General features: G+C 42.5%; 1 protein-coding gene across 2 annotated transcripts in view; it reads left to right on the top strand.

Annotated features, from left to right (window-relative positions):
- Positions 1 to 267: 267 nt before the first annotated feature.
- The window catches only part of GLI3 (GLI family zinc finger 3), a 268,725-nt gene continuing 247,391 nt past the window's right edge, over positions 268 to 21,601 (top strand). For both annotated transcript variants that reach the window (XM_012740961.3, XM_012740966.2), the window contains exons 1-2: positions 268 to 348; positions 14,408 to 14,572. In XM_012740961.3, the coding sequence (XP_012596415.2) occupies positions 14,449 to 14,572 (124 nt within the window). In that variant the 5' untranslated portion in view covers positions 268 to 348; positions 14,408 to 14,448. The remainder of the gene's footprint in view (positions 349 to 14,407; positions 14,573 to 21,601) is intronic.

The raw sequence follows: 21,601 nt of genomic DNA on the forward strand, positions 1-21,601 counted from the left end.
GGGCTCGGGACCCGGCGGGCGGGGGAAGCGCGGGCCCCGGCGCGGCCTGGAAGGAGCGAGGAAGCAAAAGTAAGGCGAGCAGCACTCCAAGTTTTCCCAACTTCGCCCCCTGCGGCGGCAGGCGTCCTGCTGCCCGGCGCGTCCCCTCCGAGCGAGCCGAAGAGTGGCAGAAAGAAAAGGGACGGGGCGGGGGCGGGGGCGGAGGAAGAAGGAGAGAGGAGAGTCCGGCAACATCTGTTAAAACTTGGGGGAGGAGGAGCGCGGGGAGGAGGAGGAAGAGGAGGAGAGGCGGAAAGGAGGGAGCGCGCGGGAGGGCAGCGCAGAGCCGAGGGACAACTTTTCCACCCAGTGAGTAGCGCAGGCAGCGTGGGGTCGGCGTGGGGGGCTCCTCCACCCAGCGCGGGGCTCCAGGCCGGGATGGGACTTTCTTCCAGAAAGTCGATTGGATGCCTGCAGAGGCATACGGCGGGGGCTTTCTTTCTTTCTCTTTCTCCTCCCTCCCGCGGTTGAACCAAATCAGAACTGTCACTCAGGGCCTGTGAGTCAGAAGGGATCGGATTACACGATCCCTGAAACTGATGCCGGAGCTGCACGAGCGGGCGGGAGCGGGCAGGGGCAGCGCCGCCGGCGCGCTCGCACACTCGCACCCGCGCACCCTCGGCGCTCCCACTCGCCCGCGCCGCTCTCCCGCCCGCCCCGCGCGCCCCGCGGCCGCCCGCGCCGCACCATGCCCGCGGCGGGCGCACCCCGCGCCCAGCCCGGCCGCCCGCGGTAGCCCGAGCCGCCCGCGGCCGCGCGGAGCCCGGAGCTGCCCGCCCGCGCCCCGTGCGCGGGTCTATGGGAAGTTCGGGGACTTGACAGCCGCCGCCGCCGCAGGTACGTCCCGCCCGAAGTTCTTTGTTTCGCGGGCCCCGCAGCCCGCTCCTGCGGCCGCGCCCGCGCCCGCGTGTCCAGAGGTGGTCCCCGGGGGGGACGGGATGGAATGAAAATGGCTGTCAAAGAGGCGCTCAGATTGAGAGAGCCGCCCGTTAGGCGTCGGAGCCAGTCCTTCATTCGCTCCTGCCTCCTGAAGGTCCCTCTCCAAGTGTCTGACCCGTCGGCCGTCCGGACACGGACGAGAGGATTTCTTCCCGCTTCATCCCGCAGGGGCGACGAAGTTTGCCGCAGCGGCGACGGCGCGCCTCGCCTCTACCACGCCCAAAGGGTTAAAAACTACGTTAGACCCCGAAGCTCCCGGCTCGTCCCTGGGCGCCGCTGCGCTCTGCCCCGCGGCGCCCGGCGCGCACGGCCCTCCCGGCGGGCGGAAGGAGGCGGGCGGCCGGCGGGCGCGCGCGGGGACCGTCGCTGCGGGGCTTTCTCCAGCCCGGGCTTCCCTTTGCAGGGCGTGGGGGATGGAGAGACGCGCGCCTCCGTCGTCTTAGAGGAAAAGTGAAAGTTGTGCCATCTGTGTGTGATTTGGGATTCTCTTTCATTTCTTTTCCTTTCCAGGGGCAGCGCACACAGACACACACAAAAGTAACCGTGGCCCTCGCAATGGTCACTTAAGAGGCCGCATTTACCCAGAGTAGAGTTGGGCAGGAATCACTCTGCAGGGGACTGTTGCTTTCTTCAGTAGCAGCGGGAGGAGGTGGAGAGGGTGTAAATATTGACCCCCAAACTTGGAGAGTTTGTAAAGCGACTTTTGAGCAGATTGCCAGAAGCGGACGCTCCACTCCACTCCGGCCTTAACCCCCTTTCCCGAACTTTGTGCTCAGGTTCTGGATTGCACCTCCTTCCGTAAGATGCCAGCCCCCTAGAGGCGCCGGACCCGGGCTTCCCTGGCCGGCCCCGCCTGGAGAGAGGATTAAGGAGGCTTCCTCCACCTGTGGTCCTCCCGGCCCCAACTTCTCATCTGCGGGTGTAGACTGCCCACTAGACGCTGGCCTTGGGTGCAGTGCTTATGGCCCTCTGCCAGGTTCTACGTACATATATTTATGTAAAACATTTTCTCCCAGCTCTTTGCCAGCTGTTCCACATTTTCCAGCTGCCACTTCAGTTTGAAATGATGGACTGTCCGCGTCTCCAAGTAAAAGAGCCCTTTAGTCAGAGGTATGGAGGGCCGGCCGCTGTGCAAATACATGGCAGTGCCATTAGCCGGCTCGTATTATTAGTTCTAAAAGACACCTCCAGCTCTCCTTTTCCTCTCCTCTCTCTCCTCCCCAATTAGTCTTTCCAGAGCACAGTATATACACTTCGCTGAAAATTCAAGTAATTAGGCCTTTCCCTCCTAAATGTGATTTTGTACAGAATTTGTACGAGGCCATTTTTTAGATCCCTGGAATACGCGTCTGGTGGAAATAAATTAACTTTTGAAAATAAAAGGGTTGAGTGCGTTGGGCATGGCTGGTGGGGCGCCTGTGCCGGGGCCATCTGAAATGAGCTCATTTCAGTCTATTTAAGGCAGGAACTATTCATCCTCCCCATGTTACACTTTTTGTGTTGTTTGATGTCTTAGCATGTTGTAGACCGAAATCTTCAAGAATTGGCCTAAAGTATTAATTTTGAGTATTTATGTAATTGCTCGGTAATTTGAATAGGTGCCTTATTGATTGATTCCTGTAATTATTTCATTTAGGTTTTAAATTAAAAATTAATAATAGTCTGACAGTTTCCTAATTACATGTGTCAAGATTATTTTGAAAGAGGAAAATGCTATGTTTTAAAATAGGGAAAAACCCTTAAAATCTCTCTATTTTTTCTAAAGCAGAATAGTATTTCAGTCAAGGGGATATATTAAAGCAGTGGTGATTGCTTTTAACAATGTAAACTCTGTGAAGTATCTAAAGAATTTGTTTATGCTAGGAAATATTGGTCTTAACAACCTGGTACACAAACACTTTGGCCAGTTAGACTATATTCAAACTTAAAACAAACATGAAATAACATTTAAATTAGTTGTAATAGCATGCTTATACAGAGTAGAGAGTTTATTTTATACTAAAAGCTATTTAATTAGAAACTCCCCGCCTAAGGGGAGATCCTTTCAGGGTATGTAATTCTTAAAGTCAACCTAGGGAAGCTTTGGTTTAAGATGCATGAATGAGTCCAATGTGAGAGGTGTCTAGTGAAATTTCACACAAGCAGAAACACTTTAAAAGATATAGATTGCATTATTGTTAATAGGCTAGTAGGTCCAACTCAGATGCCTACCAATTCCCGGTGCCTTTAACATGCTTATATTCCTTGATTGAACTCTGACATAAACACATTTCTATTGTATATCTAATTTGCAAAGGACCACAGACAGAAATGAGAAAATTCAGCACTGATGAAAAATGGTTCTGTTGAGTTATTTCATTACTTATTTAATGAAAGAATTGTTAATTTATCAATTTGATGCCCAGGTCTAAAAGTTGGACTTTCCTTTGTTTCTTGGCCAGTGAAGTTTCCTTAATTACCTTCATGCTGCAAGGGTTTCAGACTTCCTCTGTGCTTAGCCATTTAGAGGTCCTTCCTTCTATGTAAGGTACCCTGCTTTCTGAGAGCCCCCACCTCTTTTTTTTTGAGGATAGCGTCTGGGGGCTTATGAAAGGAAACAATTTAATGATTTCAGTGCATGCACTCACTTATATGGAGATAGTAATGTACTAAAGAAAAGAAAAACCAGTCTTGAAGGAAAAGTGAATCAATGAGTCATGAAATCCTCAAGAAAACCTTAGTAATGGAATGTTAATGCTTTTAGACTATAGTAGATTATCTTAAAAGTCAGACTTTTCTTCTTTATGCAATTGTTGTAAATCCTCAGCTAAAGAATTCTTTGAAGGGGGTTTTAGTTTTGCTGGCATTCATATTCTGAGGTCTGTTTGATTTGTTTTGGAAGATTCAAGAAATTTTCTGGCAACTTACATCATGAGAGACAATTAAAATGCTGAAATGACTATAGAGGAAACATACATATATATGTATATTTGTTAAAAGATTCCACTGTAATGATGACTTCAGGGTTGTCTTTTCATTAAAACCTGGTAGGAGATGCTGCCCTTCACTTCATGTTGTCATTTTTCTAGATGAAAATTGATCTGTTTCTAGTTTCAAAGCAAATAAAGGGAGACAGAATAAACAACAACAGGGCAGGGGTACTGCTGCAAACTTTTTCAAGTACTTTCAGTGTATTTTTCATCTTTGCTTTTATTTGATGGGCCTGTGAAATAGAGCTGTAGACTGGCGAAGACTTTAAATGAAATTTCACACTTTGATGATTTTTTTTTAAACTTTGATATATTGACAGCAAAAGGAGCTGCAAAGCTTTTATATAACTTGAGCAGTAACGCCAAGCAGCAGTCAAACGTCTCTATGCATTTGTGTTTAACTGCAGAAGAAAAACATGTCCATGGGCAGTAGAGGTTCTTATCAACCCCCTAATCCCAGATCCCAGCAAACCTTGAGGGCATGCCTCAGATCTTGCTGAAATCACTGTAGACTCTCACAGTTTGCAGATTAAATATGCTATGTGTTCCTGGCTCCAACACAGTTTTATGAGCTCACTAAGCTTCCTGTTTTAAGATCCTTTTCTTAAGTTTTTAGGAGCTGCTAAAGGCAATGCTGTCTGGAGTAAGTGGTACTTGTTAATTTAGAGACACTTTAGATATTTCATTCTCTTTTTAAAAATTGCCAAAATTATTATTTTTAAATTGAAAGGCTAGTTACTCAGGGAAGAAGGAGGAGAGCTGTTTGAAAGAAATTGGATGTTCAATGTGTTTGTAAGTGCATTTGATTGCAAACTTTATATGGTGTCTCAATTGTTTTATGGCACTTTTCTTTTGCCTGGCCCCTGAAAATTAGACTTTTTTCACTTGTAATTCGAAATGCACTATATTTTAGTGCAAAATTTCTTAACTACTCATTACTTCTGTGAGTGTTTTTTGGTTTTTTTTTTTAAATGTGAAAGTGTTTTTTGTTCTGTGCATGTATATTTTAACCTGACAAAATGTCTCAGAAAATCTATGGCCTTCTAAAGAAGCTGAATGAAAAAGCCATTACATAGTTAATAAGGTGGCTTTGGAACATTTCAGCCCCCTCCTGAAAGGCAATATTGTGTTGAGCTCCACATCTGCATCTGTGGTATCGATAGTTGTGTCCTCATATATGGTGCTTTTGCATTTTGCATAAGAGTTCATAATTAAAAAAGAAAATACTTACATCATTGTCCAACAACATGTCATATAATTCCCAAGAGAACCCAAGCCAATTTTGTGCTTAAAGGTTATTCAATGAATGAAATTGTGAAAGCCCATTTGTCAAAGTACTGCATGGTTTCTGTTAGTTTTCAAGCCCCAAATTCATTGTCTGCCTGGGCCTAGCCATTAGTCATCAGTGTATTAGTGCTGCCTTCAGGCCAGGCTGGCCAGCACTTCTTCACACCATTATAGCTTTGAAAGTGTACTCTGTCGACTTGTAGAATTACTGCTCTGATTTCCGCTTGGCTGGGTTTGAGGTAAGTCCCCTCCCTACCTTCTAGCTGACTGTAATCCTTGCTTTCTTTTAAAGCTCCTTTCCAGAGATTTAGGGGAAAACTTTCCTAAGGGCCGTGTTGGCATCATACTGTGGTTTTGTTGTGGCATGCACTGTACATATAAATTGTACCTGAAGTAAATTGGATTGATTGCTGGCCTGAAACAGCTAGAGGGTTTTTTCTTTTCTTTTACTTTTTTGTTTTTTTGGAGGGGAGTGTGTGGTGACTGGGGAGGTGGCATGACACTACCTTTTGACCACAAGCATTTGGTTGTGTGTTTGTGTAATTTTTATGCTACAAAATTAAATTAATTAAATCATGGGAGATAAGTGCAATTTTGTTTAAATCTCTTTTGGAATCACTTTGAATTCAGTGTGACATTATATTTGCTTATTTTCATGCAGAAATTTTTAGCTTTCGCTACCTTGACTTTTTTTGAAGATTGCATAAAATGCCTAACAAGACTCCAGGGTGCTTTACGTTACAAACTATTGATTTTTACAAAAAGAGACTGAAAACTCACCATTTAGATGAAAGATAAGTTTCAAATTGCAGTAATGAAGGAATGAGGCAGTTAAACCCTATTATTGATTTCATTTTGTGATATTTTTAAAAAGTATAATGCAGTCTGAAGAAAGTTATCAGTGTGTAGAGAAACCTCATCCAGCAGCTTAAGAATGAAGCCTTGATGACTAAGATGTATGCAGACCTGGAATCCAGGAGCCAGACATGTGGATCGGGCCATGCCACTCCAGGACAATGTCTGCTGTTTGAACTGTGGATGCTGAAATGAAATTCCATACCAAAGAGTTTCACTGGGAGGGTATGTAGCTTGGTGTAGGTTGGCTTGGCAGTCTTGTACATCTAAGGGGTGAAAAATAAGACAGCTGAAGGATTTTTCATTTAATAAGCAAGGTTCCTAGGATAAATGGACCATGGGTAATTTTTACTGAATAAGCCTTAATGAAAAATCCTTAGATTTTGAAAAAGTTGCTTTTAAAATTGCAGTTAAGACTCAAGAATCAAAAGTTTAAAAATTAGGAGGATAAAGTATGGTGAATAGTACTTCACATGAAAATATGTTAAGTACTTTTGGGATCTCTATAGATGATTTTAACATGCAACAGGTTATTGATCTTTGTGATCTTTGTGATAGCGTAAAAGTAAATTACTATTCACAGAACATGCAATCTACGTAGCCCCGTAAGCTTGACTGTAAAGACACAACAGGATTCTAGGAAGCTTTAATGACTATAAAAGTTCTATGAGAATAATTAAATTTTTTTTCTACAAATGTGTGAAAACTTTTAATTCCCATAAGCTTCAGTGAAGTGAGAGAAAGGGACACATTTGATCAATCGTGATGTTTGTGTGATATATGTGGATTTAAGAGGAATATAGTTTTCATGAGCTTAGCTGATCTACAAACTGATAACTGACTTATAGATCTCCTTTTCTAAGAAGGACTGTTTGTATCCAGCTAACGCACACAAAGTGAGGGTGCAGTGTGCTCCACGTTATTGCTCATTCTTTAATGGCACCTGCTACGCAGGCTGCTTCCTGCAGTGCCCAACCAAGGCACATGGGACTCATTTTATAGTTTTGCAGAACTCAGAAATGGTAACAAGTATTAAATAGAGACCTCATACTCCCTTCAAATGTTTCTCATAAAGTACTTCTGGCTGCTGAGAAAGAGTAGCTGATAATCTTTTCTTTTAAATACACGTGGCAGAAAAATGAAACTAGCACACGAAAATGTCATTTGTGATTTTTAGCTGTAGTAGCAATGATTGCTTTCATGCCAAAGAAGCTTTTCAGTGTTGAAGTTAGATATGTGGATTTATTTAAAGTTTAGATGTAGTTAATTTACTAAAACCGAATTCACTTAATCCATAGCCAGGTAATTCTTTCCCCTTAGAGTAATTCCAGGTTGGGATGTCTGTCATGAATATTGCTTATCTGAGGTTAGGGACATCAGAAATGTAGGAAAGAAAGACTGAAAACAATAGGAGGCAGATTTGGGGAACCCTCTGGGTGACCAATGGCAATTTGGGCAGATAGCAGCTTTCTTATTTGCAGTTAAGGCTTTAGGCTTTCCTGATTATGAAAAAAAAGTCATATATAAAGGTAAAACAATTGTACATGAAAAAATACTATAGTTAAAAATTTATGAAGATTTCATTAAGAACTTATGATATTGGGCTTCTTTTCTTGCAGAAAAAGTAAGGCAATACTGGCAGGGAAGGGAGAGGAAGCCTTAGAAATCTTGGGAACTTTGGTGTGTTACAGAGGTTATGCATATCTAATTGATTTTAAGTTCAGAAAGATATTTCGAACACAAGGAAGTGTCAACCACATTACAAACCTATAAAAGCTTTTCTGTAGTGCATGATTACATGAAATCCACTGAAATGTTTTCAATTCTCTGCATTTTGCTCATTTAAACTGAAAACTTTCTCACTCCAGAACTGATCAAAAAGTTAAAATCACTATTAATTTGTCCTTCTTGATTTTGTAAGAAAAAGTTGGTCTTTCTAAAGGATTTTTTGTTTGTTTTTAGGAAATTAGTTATTTAACAGGTACAGTAAGGTAAATCTTTACCTAAACTGTTGCTCCAAGAGTAGCATCTTGAAGTAGCAGCTGATCTACTAGTTATAAAAGTGGAGGGAAATGTCACTCTTCAGTTATACAAGGTAGGCTGTCTCAGAAATCCTTACACAGGTTGGTTTCTTCTGGGTATTTAAAACATTAGCACATCAGGGAGATCATTGAGCTTATCAATATATACAGGCAGGTGTAAACAAATATGATTTTTCTGGAAGAAAGCCTTAGAGTAATAGTTCCCCTAAAGCTACACAGAGTAACTTCTCACTTAAGGCCTAAGCATGGTGTTGTTAACAGCATTGCCTTGCCTACTGGAATGTCTTCTGTTTCTGATCTCTCATTGCCAGTAGCTATTTTAGCCTATCAGAAACTGATCAGTTATCATTAATCAGGCTTTTAACTTAGTTGTTTAAAATCTTTAAATGCATTAAGAAAAAAAAAATCAGAGTTATTATTGCCCAAGTTCAGGCAACTTAAAAATAAATCAACTGGATTAGGGAAATAAATGAAGTCTCCTGTTCAGAAAGGATGCACTATCAGCTTATAACTGCTGCTTCACTTCTCCCCAAATTAGAAAGTCGTTTCATTCAGTTCAAACACCTTCTTAAACGTTGGCTGTAGCATTGGTGCTTTCTTTTTAAACATTTAAGTGTTTAAACGACAAAGGAATCCTGCTTGCATGGAGGTGGGAGGTTTCACGATAGATACCTGCAAGGGGAAAGGCTGGTTTTTGTACGTGATTTTTTTCATGCTCTTTATTTACTACATAAAGCCTCTGGTGTTTAAGGTAGAACTTTGGGACTCCACCGAGGGCCTCTCTCAGAGACAATGAGGCAATGTGTCTGTGCCTTAAACCATTCACAGCACCTGGATCTATTTATGGCAACTAATGAAGAAAAACACATTTGAGGGCCAGGTTAATAGACGGTGACTTAGAAGCACTGTGAGTGAAGCACACACCCATTGGTTTCCTGAAGACTTTTCAAGTGTTCCCCAACGTTTTATTATAGTGCGACACACAGGGTGTTGCATTGCGAAGTACCTGGAAAGCTGCACCTCCCTGAATTCAGCTGGTTGAGACAGCTGTGTGGATGCAACCAGGGCCGTCCCCTGCAAGTGATTTTTTGGAAATTTTCCGGGGCCGACTGCAGAGAGAGTTTGCAGATGCCCGTGAATATTCCCGAGGTGCAGGGTGACCGTTCTGGCGGGGATGGATGGGGCCGCTTCTCTGCGCCGGAGGGGAGGCGCCTCCACCCCCGCCCCCGGGCGTTTTCCCGTTCCCGCGGCCTGGCTGGCGGAGGCGCATTGTCTCCCGAAGAGCCGCTGCTGCAACGCGCGGATCCAAGTGGGGCCTGGGAGCTCCCGTTTCGCCCCCAGACTCGCAGCCTTTTCGGAGGAACTCAGCGTGCTCGGGTCGCGGGCGCAGCGGCTGGGGCGCGGGCCGGAGCTCGCGGCGGGGACTGCCCCGCGCGGCGGGGACGGAGATGGACGCGGCGGCCCCGCGCTGCAGACGGCGCTGAGCGGCCCGGCGCGCTCGCTAATGAACCACCGCGCCGCCGCCGCCGCCGCCGGGGGGACCGCGAGCAGGGGGCTGGGCTGGGCGCGGGGGGGAAAGTGGTGCAAAACATCCACTGCCCCCGTCTGAGGGCACCAGAACCTGGAGGGGACCCAACAGGGAAGTGCAGAGCTTTCAAACAAAATTGGCCATCACCATCCAACGTGATCAAAATAATTAGCATAATCAATGGGGACTTACCTTTGTAACAATGCAAGTTTCTGTTTTGGGCTACCTCCTCCCGCCTCCCCCCCCTGCAGCTGTAAGAGGCGACTGTAAAGGGGACGTCCAGGCTTTTTGTGTCCAAGTGCTGTGCATCACGCAGGTCCCCACAAGAATTCGGCAGGTCCCTCTCTTGCTCACTTTCAAATGCGAACGTGCACTACGGGCATCACCAGGTCAATGGCTCCAGGAGGCTTTAAATGCCTTGTTTTTGTAGGAGGCTGAGGCAGGTTCAGATTTATAATTTAGAAAGAAAAGATCCACCTGCAGGCAGGTTGCTAGTGGGAGAGGGATTAGATTTAAAATAGGGTCTGGAATTAATTGTGCCCTGGGTTTAGGCCTCAGGGAAATTACAAAAGGTTCAGGGATGGTTGAATGGGGGAAAGCCTTGACTGTTTGCTTTCAGGAAGGAATGTTTATCCCTCCTTTTACCTATGAAACTTCAAGCTCTAGGAGGCATATGCTATTATAAGAACAGTTTTCCTTGGTTGCAGTTTTTTTTTTTTTTTTCTTTCCCTTCATGCACTCTAGCTGCTGGGACTCAGACGTCAGCTACAAACATTTTTTTTTTCCTTAAGCATGAAAAGTCAAGGGGCATGCCAGCAAATCTTGCATGTAATGTTTCGGTAGTGAAAGGGATTGAAGGAGAACAGTGTGGAGTTATAAGCAAAGAAACTATATTGGGGGAAAAGTCTCATTTCATTCACATCTGAAAAACGGTGGCATGTTTTCCTCAGAGAAAAGTCTTTGAAGCGAAGCAGAACTTAAAAATTTTCCGTTAATACTTAAGTTCTAAATAAGTTAGGTTTTAAAGAGTGCTGTGGAGCCACTGCCCCAGTTATGTTTCAGGATCATCAGGAATTTCTGCTGTTCCTACTGCTTTAATGCATCGATTCAGAATGAGTTTCCGAACTCCCCTTACTATTCTGTGAAAAATCCACCACCACAACTAGAAGCAGCCGCCCTTTTCTGCTCACTGACTCTTCATGCACAGTTTGATGAGGTGTGGGCGTCTAGAATGTTAAAACTTTCTCTTTTATGACTGACAGGGACAAAGTTGTAAAATAAGCTGATATAATTTATAGGAATGTACAGGAAGCAGATGTCTGCCTTGGCAAGTTGCCATCTTTATAGCCCGGTTCCAAGCACAAACCACACTTTTAAATAATTAGTTACTAACTAATGAGATCCAAAAATAAGTTGTCAAAATAGAAGAAGGGGGTAGATTCTTGACTGACCAAGGGCCTATTTTTTTTTTAAAATACATTTCAGACGGGGGTAGGAATTAGTATTCTCTAAAACCATTAATTAGTGTGATTTCAGTCAGTGCCTGGAGCTGTACCTCTTCTCACTTGAGCCTGTGCAGTGATGAGTATTGGGAAGGTTTTATTGCTTTGTTAAAATGAAGTCCTTTGCCTTGAGGGGGAAAACCAACAACTCCACAAAAACCAAGTTTGTCAAGGAATTTTGGGGACTTGTCTCTTGACTCCTGTTAATTAGCTAGCTCCTTCTACTAAGGAAGAGACTTAGTTCTTACTAGGAATCTCATCTTTTAATGGTGTTTTCTGGTCCATTGCGTGTTTAAGGGTCCAGTTTTAAGCTAGTAGATTCTTTGCCCAAATTCAACCAATAAAACCGAAGGTGTGTTTTGAAGGGAACGGTTATAGCATAGTAAATGCCTATTTATCCCAAATGGTGAAGAATGGAGTGTTCTGATTAATTAAACATTCCTGTTAAGGTTTTTAGTTTGTATATAACTTGCCAGTTTTCAAAGAAACACTGAATATAACAGAAAATGTATGTAGCTAAACCAATGGCGATTGAAATCCAAGACACTGCAGAATTGTGTAAGTCACAGAGTCCTTCCTCATCCATGTGATCATTTATTTACTCAGTAAACATGGTTAGGTGTAGTAGGTGCTGGGAGAGTAGAAGCCTTGTCCTCATGGAGCTTGCCGTCTGGAGAGAGGAGATGGACATTCAGCATAGACTTTTCCAGACGAAGGAGAGTTCATTATCATTGCTGTCGGTGCTGGGACAGGTTTGTGTAAGTTGCTGGAATTCTGTACTCTGGGCGCACTTCAGTGAGTACCTACCGCACTGGGTATAGGGCAGTGAGCAAACATAAACCTGTAGAACGGTTGTTTTAAAGCTTTAGCGAGTCTGGCAATTAATAGTGCTTGTTAAAATAAAGGTTCCTGGGTGCCACCCTCCAAGGCCAATGCATTGCATCAGGGATTAGACCCAGGAATCTGAATGTTTACCAAGCCCTGTAGCAATCCTGATACAAATGCTTCTTGTACCACACTGAGAAACAGTGATGGATTGGATTGAATTGTTCTTGTGGCATACTTTAAAGATGCTATTTAAATCAGTTTGGGGGGAGCATTAAAAAAATAAAGAATCATTATGAGATTGTTAGAGCTAGAAGAGACCATTGATCATTTTTCCTTTAAGGCTTCTTTATCCAGATAATTGGAAAAGCTTGAAAAGTCTGTATCCTTTGGAAATTAAATGTGTACTTTTGTGTTTAAGGGTATTTTGTGCAGGAAAGGTCTTTAACTTTTAGCATATTCTTAAAGGGCTTGTGCCCCTCCCCTCAAAGAGAAAGGTTAAATTCCACTGTCTGATCTTTCATTTGACAGATTGACAACTGAGGCTCAGTGACAGGTTGCATGAGGTTGTACTCTGGACACCTCCAGAGGTGCCATCTAGGTAGCCCTACACTTGGGACTTGTATGCAGGGGTAGCCTTGGAAAGGGAAGTCTCAGCCCTTTTTCCCTGTTGTGCTTTGCCATTGCCCTTTGGAGGGTGTTTCTGAGTTTGGAGTGGATCTTACAATTGATATGTAAATTTACCTTAGTGCTTCTTTTTTTCTTCTTTCTACAAAAGCTGTTCTTAAATAACTTGTGTGTTTTAGCATGAATGACACTGGATAATCTCGGAAAAGAAATGGAAGTTAGGGGGAAAGCTGGTGCTACAGGCCTGTACAGCTTCTGGCTCTCAAGCACCCTAGTTACTTGAATTCCAGATCAAGGGGAATTTATTGTACAATCAGTTTGCAGTTCACCTGCAAATATGAGTTAAAGATGACCATACTTCACCTGGTATTTTAACTTTTTTAGTCGGTTAAGCAGTTGCTTATTTTATTTCATTAATTGTTGTTTTGATTGAACACAGCAGCATCTGTTAAATGTAGAAAAATAAGCAGATGACTAGACTTAAGAAATGCCCTCCATGGGTGTTACAATCTAGATTGCTTGAAGAAAACATGCTAGAGAGGGTAGTTTTCATCTTTTCTTGTATTCTTTGTAGGTGTAGAACATGACTGCAAAAAAAGAACATGAACCAAATAGAGTGAGAATTGATGAATGATGAGTTAGGGCGATTATCACATGAATGAAGCTAGTGAAAGACAGAGGTACTGAACTTGCTTTGAGCTGAGTTTTAATATTTTCTTCCCTTCTTTTTTCTGTTTTTTTTTTTTTTTTTTTTTTTTTGAGACAAGGTCTTGCTCTGTGCCCTGGGCTAGAGTGCAGTGGTGCCACATAGCTCACTGCAACCTCAAAACTCCTGGGCTCAAGCGATCCTCCTGCCTCAGCCTCCTGAGTAGCCGGGACTACAGGTGCACACCACCATGCCTGGCTAATTTTTCTATTTTTAATAGATACAGGGCCTCACTGTTGCTCAGTTGATCTTGAACTCCTAACCTTAAGCGACCCTCCTGCCTTGGTCTCCTAGAGTACTAGGATTACAGGTGTGAGCCATCACGCCCCGCCAGTTTTAATATTTTCTATGTGAGCCCAGTCTTTGCTATGAGAGATCTTTTGATTTTTTTCCTTTTGGGACTGAGAGCATGTTCTATTACTTTTGTTAAAAATGGAAATCAAGTGAATTGAAAAATTCTATGTCTTAAGAAAGCTTAACGACTATGATTTACCTGGACAAATTAGGATTAAGAGGCATATTGCAATTCAGATATCTTAATGAGAGAGACAGAATTCATTGGCTGCTTGGCCTGAATTACTCTATGATTCAGAACTTTGGGTAGGCCTTGGATATTGGAAATTGGCAGACGCCCTTTGAAACATCTAATTAATAATTAATAACCTTTTCTTGCTTTGGAAGTTGTCCACATAAATGCCCCTTCCTATAAAGTTGACCACCTAAAGATAACATTTGTAGATGTAGCTTACAAGAGTAATGTGACACTTGAGTTTCACACTACAGACACAGTTGAAAATTGAGATATTTGGACGATTTTGATAACAAATATCTGGTAGGATTTGGGGAAAAGTCCCACATTATAATGGACATTTCCCTCTATTCTCCTTTCGCATGTGCAGATAGAATTCAACTGGCTTGTTAAAGTTTGAGGCATTTTTTGCCAGAAAACTTGTGCAGAAGTGTCTTCCAGATTTTGAACTATCTAAAGCTCGAGGCTTTTCTCAGGTGACAGGGGAAATGGACTCTCAAGAGTGAGATTTTCCTTGTCCACCCTTCTTTGGAGTTGATGGCGCTGTTGTTTTCTTTAGGCATTCCTGGTGGAGAGGAGCTGAAGTAATGAGAAGACGTCATGGAGGCCCAGTCCCACAGCTCCACGACCACTGAGAAGAAAAAAGTTGAGAATTCCATAGTGAAGTGCTCCACTCGGACAGATGTCAGCGAGAAGGCCGTGGCCTCCAGCACCACTTCTAATGGTGAGTAGCCACAGGGGTCACCAGCAGCCAAGCCTACAGTCATTTTCATGTTCTCTGCATTCCTTGTGAGTTGAGCATTTGCACCTACACCAGTGTTTGTTCTAGGAGACACTAAAGAAAGCCAGTGGGACGCAGGGTAGGGGAAGGCGTGGAATGGGCAGGCTTCAGTAATCTCTGTTTTGGCACTCCATCTACACGTCAGCTTCCAAATTTTCTAATTTGAGATGTAAATGCGATAGGTTATTTATTTTAGGAAGTTCCTGTTTGGGCACTTTGGACATCATCTTGATCAGCCTGGTGAGAGCTCAGAATGTTTTGTGTTTCATATGGAAAAGTCTCTACTAGCTGGGATAATTAGTTATCACAGAAGACACAAAATTGTCTTGTCAAAATTAGTGGCATCTATGATCAGAATGGAAGACCAAAGTTCATAAGGGACTTAGCAAAAATTAATTTTTTAACTTAAAAAAAAATTAGTGACAGGATCTCCTTTCAGCCCCCAATTTTAAATAGTCTACTCTAAAGGATTTTAAAATGTGTTAACGGTTGAACCTCAAGCTAACATTAGTACGTGAGATGCAGGTTTTGTTGTTGGCTTATAGAAATTTAATTTACTTAATTGTATTCAGAAATAACATAGAACCACCATTTCTATATGCTATATTTTAGAAATTTGAGCAAAGTGTTGAGAAGCATTTCAGTTCAAGCATGGAGCATTGAAAATAAATTCCAGAGACCTCCACACTGGTAAAAACAGACTGAGGTTAATGGTAACCTTCACTGTCTGTCCCCACTTTTCCTCTGTTGTGGGCCATAATGCCTTTGCTTTTTTAGATTTCATAGCCATTCCTGGCCTCCCTGAATTTCCCTCCACTTTTCCATGTACCCTTGGGAAGAGAGAGCTGGCCCATCCTCCTAGTTCCTGACCACTGCCTATCTGGGCACACTGATTTGCATGAGCCAACCTGTTACTTTTCTTCCTGTGGGCTTATATTTTCTTTATTCCGAGAATGATTTTGCTAGATTGATTTACAATTTTTTACATCTGAGAGCCAGAATCTGCTTTGTAAGGTAACTGCATCTCAGAACCTTAGCCTCTAAGGGCAGATGTTCCTGAAGAGGCTGGCCACTGCTGTCTGGGTCTGGCTGTGTCTGCTGAGAGAGCTGCTCTTGTTCACCCAGTTTTCTGAGTGTGGGTTGCTGGCGGTGCAGGGGACCGAGGGAGCTGGCTGTTAAACCCACTGGCTAATGGGTCCAGTTTTGAATTGATCCTTAGGGAAGTATATTTATGTCTGAGTTAAAATAATGAATTTACATATATGTGAAAATATGTCTATATTTCTCCCTTTATTGGTGGTATTTAGAGTCAGGACTGGAGTTTGTTTTATTTATTTATTATTTTTTTATTTATTTATTTTATTTTATTTTATTTTTTTTGAGACAGAGTCTCGCTTTGTTGCCTAGGCTACAGTGAGTGCCATGGTGTCAGCCTAGCTCACAGCAACCTCAAACTCCTGGGCTCAAGCGATCCTTCTGTCTCAGCCTCCCAAGTAGCTGGGACTACAGGCATGCACCACCATGCCCGGCTAATTTTTTCTATATATATTAGTTGGCCAATTAGTTTCTTTCTATTTATAGTAGAGACGGGGGTCTCGCTCTTGCTCAGGCTGGTTTCGAACTCCCGACCTCGAGCAATGCACCCGCCTCGGCCTCCCAGAGAGCTAGGATTACAGGCGTGAGCCACCGCGCCTGGCCTGGAGTTTGTTTTAATTGAGCCAGAATATTTGCATTATTTTCCCACTGTGGTTAGAGAAGGCATATTTCTCCTTAAAAACCTGTTACCCTTGTTTCTTTTTTCTGGAATTTATAAAAATTAGGCAAACTTATTATTTCAGAAATAAAATCAGTATGTGCGGTGTTGGTTATCTGGTCATTTTAATAGTAATTTTGTAGAAATAAACACTTTCTGCATTTGACGCTTCAGGAAACATCAGCTTTTGGTTATCTTTATAGTGTGCGTGAGTGTGAGAGCAGGTGAGGACGCGCGCAGGTGGGTGGGAGATGCTGCTGCATGGTGTGGAGCCTGCAGAGTGCTGTCCTGTTTGTGGGTCTCAGCAGAGGGGACCACGGTGCCTTCTCCTTACGAAGATCCTGCCGCTGCTGCCACTCCCACTCCTGGGCACGTGCTCAGGAGGTTTTCTGCTGCTGCGCTTGTCTCGAGCCACTGTTTGACTTTAGGTTTCCTTCGTGCACCTGTTGAGGGTCGCTGGGAGCAGAATTAACCTGGCCAGCCCCATGGCAGCCAGGAAGCCACGAAAGAAAATTAGTCAGAGAAGGCGCAGTCGTAATTTACAAAAGTTAGTCTTATAGTTTGAGTCGATCGCACATCTGTTTCCTCAACCCCATTCCACACTGGCTTCCTGCCCTGATCGGCCTGCGCCCCTTGCAGCCCACGTTCCTCCTCAGCGCGAATAAATCCTGCCTGCTTGGGGGCAGGCACTCCTTAGTCAAGTTTGCGGGGCACACGCTGAATGACAGCTGTCTTAGAGATCCTGCAAGCTCTGACCATTTTTTTTTTCTTTTTTTAGTGTTTCTGTTTCTTCTCAGGGATTTACTGCTTTTTATTTTGGGACAACATAAAGATCCAATCAAATACAAGAAAAATGGAAGTGATGTTTTTAAACATGGATTGCAGCCTGACAGGTGGACTCCAGGAAAACAAGCAAACACATTTAAGACAGGAAAAAGCAAAAGAAAGGAAAATAAACCTTTTTCTTCGTTTATGTGAATACTCATTGCAATGATCTTTTTATACAGAGTACTCTACGGTTTTCACTAACTAGGTTAGAGCCTCTTTGCAGCCCAGGAGTATGCTGACAGCTGTGGATTGCTGGAGCTACGGAGCCTCTTTGTTCTGCAGGCTCCTACCTGGTCTCTCTTCCCGCTGCACTGGGCCCTGGGCACACAGACCAGGGTGCGGGCTTTGGTCCTGAGCCCTGTTTGGGTTTAGAGCTTGTCAGGTGCAGGCTTCCCAAGGTTGGGGCACCGTGTATATGCCGGCTGCTGGCCGCCACCTCCACGGCCCTCTGTCTTTCCATCTGTCTGTCTGTGGTTCTGTCCATTTGTCTCTCTTGCTGTCTTTTCTCTTTTTCTCTATGAATATTTTGGAAGTGCTTGGATACCTACACTGAGGCTATTCACAAAAAGTAAAATAGAATCATTTGGATGCTATAACAGGTAGTAGTGATTGCTACTATTTCAGCGTTGAGGGGGGTGCATTTCTTATGCTTTCTTTACAAAGCTCTGAAATTCATCCATTCCTAACTGAACAGTGAAAAATGAGTTCAGTCTCAGGAACCCAGTGAATGTATATATGCATTTTCTCTCCCATCCACCATTTCATGATTAAAATCAAAGGAACGAACAAAAAAAGTTTTGTTACTGGCTAAGTTACTACTTAAGTTGACTTAATTAACTTTTCCAGCCATTCTGTGGTGCAATTTATTCTTGATTGTGTCTTCCCAGCCAAACCACGCACATTCCACTGCATGTCCTTACACATCTGTTTTTGTGCTTTCTTCAGCGGAGTAGCTGCTCCTAGAATAACATTCATATAGAGTTTTGTTTAAACACACACATACACACAACCCAAAGGTATGGTTCAGAAACCTTGAATAGCATTTTAAATAAGCATTTGCCACTTAACACTGAAATTTAAAACAACACAAGCGAAAAACTATGTTTTAGATTTTGTATGGAAAAAATGACAAGCCACATTTGGTTTTTTAACTTATAAGAACTTAGATCCACATTTAGAGCCTTCAGTAGTCTTTATGCAGGAACTACAATGTACCCATAGTTTCATGTGTCCGTAGTTCGATATTAAATTTTAGTGTCATTTTTGATATGTAAATGACAAAGGAGATGACATTTAGTTTTCTGTATTATTTAAGTGCAATTTTGATATAAGTGATCATTTTTGGCATCCGACATGGTGACTTTTCCATATAAAATATGTATTCAGGTATTAGGTGTCATTGTTGACTTAAAAATGTCGATGTCTGTTAATGTCCCAAGGCTATAAGTACAATGCCTTAATAATCAGTTTGTTTCTGGTATGGATTCATTACTTCCTAAGCTATGTGTCATGTTTTCTAAATAATAAGTCTTTAAATCTAGATCTGCCAATGTTTTACACTTTCTCATTTTCCTATAAAATGTTCTTCAGTGACTTGCAAATACTGACTTTTTAATCTGAAGTGTTTGCCTCATTTTTAGCTCACGATTTTTTCAAAAGGAGTAATCTGATAGTTCTTGTTAATCTACTCCGCTTTACAAAAGAAAGAAACTAATGATAAACGTATGTAGGCCGTGGTCTTGGGGATCTTTTATCGGATCTGATAGTTATTGGGAACATACCCTAGGTGATAGAAAGCAGAAATTATTATCCTAATTGTGATGCAATGTGATACCAAAGTTGATAGATTAATAATGGAGAGGAAGTTCCCTGTTCACTTTGATTCTTTCAAAAAGAACTTGATTCTCTGCTTAGAAATTTCTTCAAGGTTTGTAAGGGGAAAGTGTTGTGGTCTACAAACACCTAAGGGAATGTCCTTTTTTTTTTTGCTTTAACTTTTGGTTACTTCCTAGACTCGTGAGTTGCTTTTAAACTGTCCATTGCATGATGGCTGTTAGTCTCCTGGCTGGGAGTGAGATGGCTTTTTTGCTTTTCACTGGAAGTTTGAAATTCATGGCTGTTCTTCACCATGAGTTCTAGTCTCCTAGACTGTTTTTTTGTGGTGAGATGTGCCCAATTCTGGTTGGAAATTCTGGTTGGAAATGGGCAGGCAGTTCACACCATATAGATGGCTGGTTGTGAGGTTCAGTTTCTTGTCTCTTTAGAGGTCCAGCCCTTTTTCTTTGCCATGTCCCTTTTCTTGGCATGTGACAGATGGGTGGATAAGACTTTCAGATAAAATGGATGTTGGTTCAGGGCACACATAGGTTTTGGGATCTGAAAGCTTAGGTTGAGTTCTGGCAACTCAAAGGGCTAGCTGTGTGAGTGTGAGCAGATTAACTTCTCCATGTCTCGGTTTCCTCATCTGTTTAGTGGGACGATAATTAGACTGACTTCACAGGTTCTCTGGGAGAATTAAGTGAGGCAGTGCCTGCACTGCGCCATAAATGTACAGTAAGAGCTCTGCAAACATTAGCCATTGCTATTAGGGTAAAACATGTTGATGAGTTAAACGTTAGAAATCCAAAACAAAAGCATTCTGTTTTCTTGAAAAAACACATAGGTTTTCAAATTAAGGGAAGTATGTTTGCTAAAGTAATGGTGAAGTTGCTGGACTTAGATGTCTGAAAAATAGTTCAAGATGTTGAACTAAATCCCTAAACATAAATCCCTAAAGTGACCAAGTTTGCACATCTTAAGGAAGAATACATTAAACAAAGCAAAGTCTCTGCCTTCTTAAATCAGAAAATAGGGAAGATAATTTTAAGAAAATTTATTTTGATCTCTTTAACCTTGAAAACTGATGTATACTGATCATAAGTTATTGCATTAGAAACAGCATGTGTGTATCGTTTTTCTTGATTCTTTTTTGAGGGTGGACTATTTCCTTTCAGGTTATGATACCCACTTGTAGGTTAGTTTGTGCTGTATTAGATTTTATTCTTTTTAAAAGAGCTTTCCTGTTTGTAAACTGACTAACTGATGATGAATAATCTGATTCTCATAAGAGCCCTGATTCTCCCAGGCTCCAAACCCTGGTTACCACCATATTCTTTATTTTGGCTAAGTAGATCACCTTTCTTGTGGTCACCCAGGCTTGAAACTGCACCATCACCTTTGACCCTTCCCCCTCTCATGCTTCCTGTGTCCTGCCAGCTTTGAGGTCCTGCTAGGTTTTCGTCTGTGATTATTCACCCATATGTTGTCCCTTCAGGCCACCCCAATGCACTGTGCTGTTTATACCCTCACTACCTCATGCCTGGACAATTAAAATGTCCTTCTGTCCAACACCTTGCCTTTGGTATCCACTCTTCTATATGTGGGACTTGCTCCTGCCAAATTAATCTTAGTTCAGTTCTGCTTATGCCACACCCTTGCTCTAGAATCTTCAGTGACTCCTGGCTACCTCTAGAATAAAGCTCACAGTCTTTAACTTAATATGTAGATATCTTCTAAAATCTAACCCCAGTCTGACATGCAATCTGATAAGCTCCACCATCCCATTCTGTAACCAGGGATTTAGCCAAATGAAAGGGCTCTTTGCCTTTGTTTATGTTCCTCCATAGAACTAGTGTTTTGCTTCCCTAATGTCTGTTTAAGTGCTTCTCAAATGTGAGTATGTCCTCAGTCTCTTTCCCCATATGATCTTGTGTCCTTTTGAGGATTATTTAGTACCATTTGAGAATTGTTTTGTATTTTGTAATTTATTATTATTATTTTAATTAACAGACTTTGGATTTTTGAGCAGTTTTGGGTTTATAGGAAAATTGAGCAGAAAGTACAGAGAGTTCTCATCCCTCTCCTTGCCCCCCCCCCATCAAGTTCTCTTGTTTTAACATCTTGCATTAGGGGGGTACCTTTGTTACAGTTGATGAATTGATATTGACACACTGTGATTAACTGAAGTCCATGGCTGACATTGGGGTTCACTTCTGTGTTGTATGGTTCCATGGGTTTTGACAAATGGGTAAATGTTATGTATCTACCACTACAGAAATCTATGGACTATTTTCACCGTCCTAAAAATCCCACATGCTCTTCTTTATTATCCCTTCTCCTTCTCCATAACATTTATTTTTTATATTTTAGTTAAACTTCTTGAGAGTACCACCCATTTTTATTTATATCCCCCTGCCGCAGTGCAGTGTTTGTGCTGAGAAGGCCTCAGCAGACATGGACTAAGCCAGCAAAGTCCAACGCGTGCTTGCCAGTGCTGTGAGACAGTGGGCAGGGCATGTGTAACAGAGCCATTGTGTAGTATTGTGCAGTGAGAAGCTAGGGTTTGAACCCTA

The sequence above is a fragment of the Microcebus murinus genome, chromosome 9 (genome assembly GCF_040939455.1).
Source record: "Microcebus murinus isolate Inina chromosome 9, M.murinus_Inina_mat1.0, whole genome shotgun sequence".
In the NCBI taxonomy this organism is placed as follows: domain Eukaryota; kingdom Metazoa; phylum Chordata; class Mammalia; order Primates; family Cheirogaleidae; genus Microcebus; species Microcebus murinus.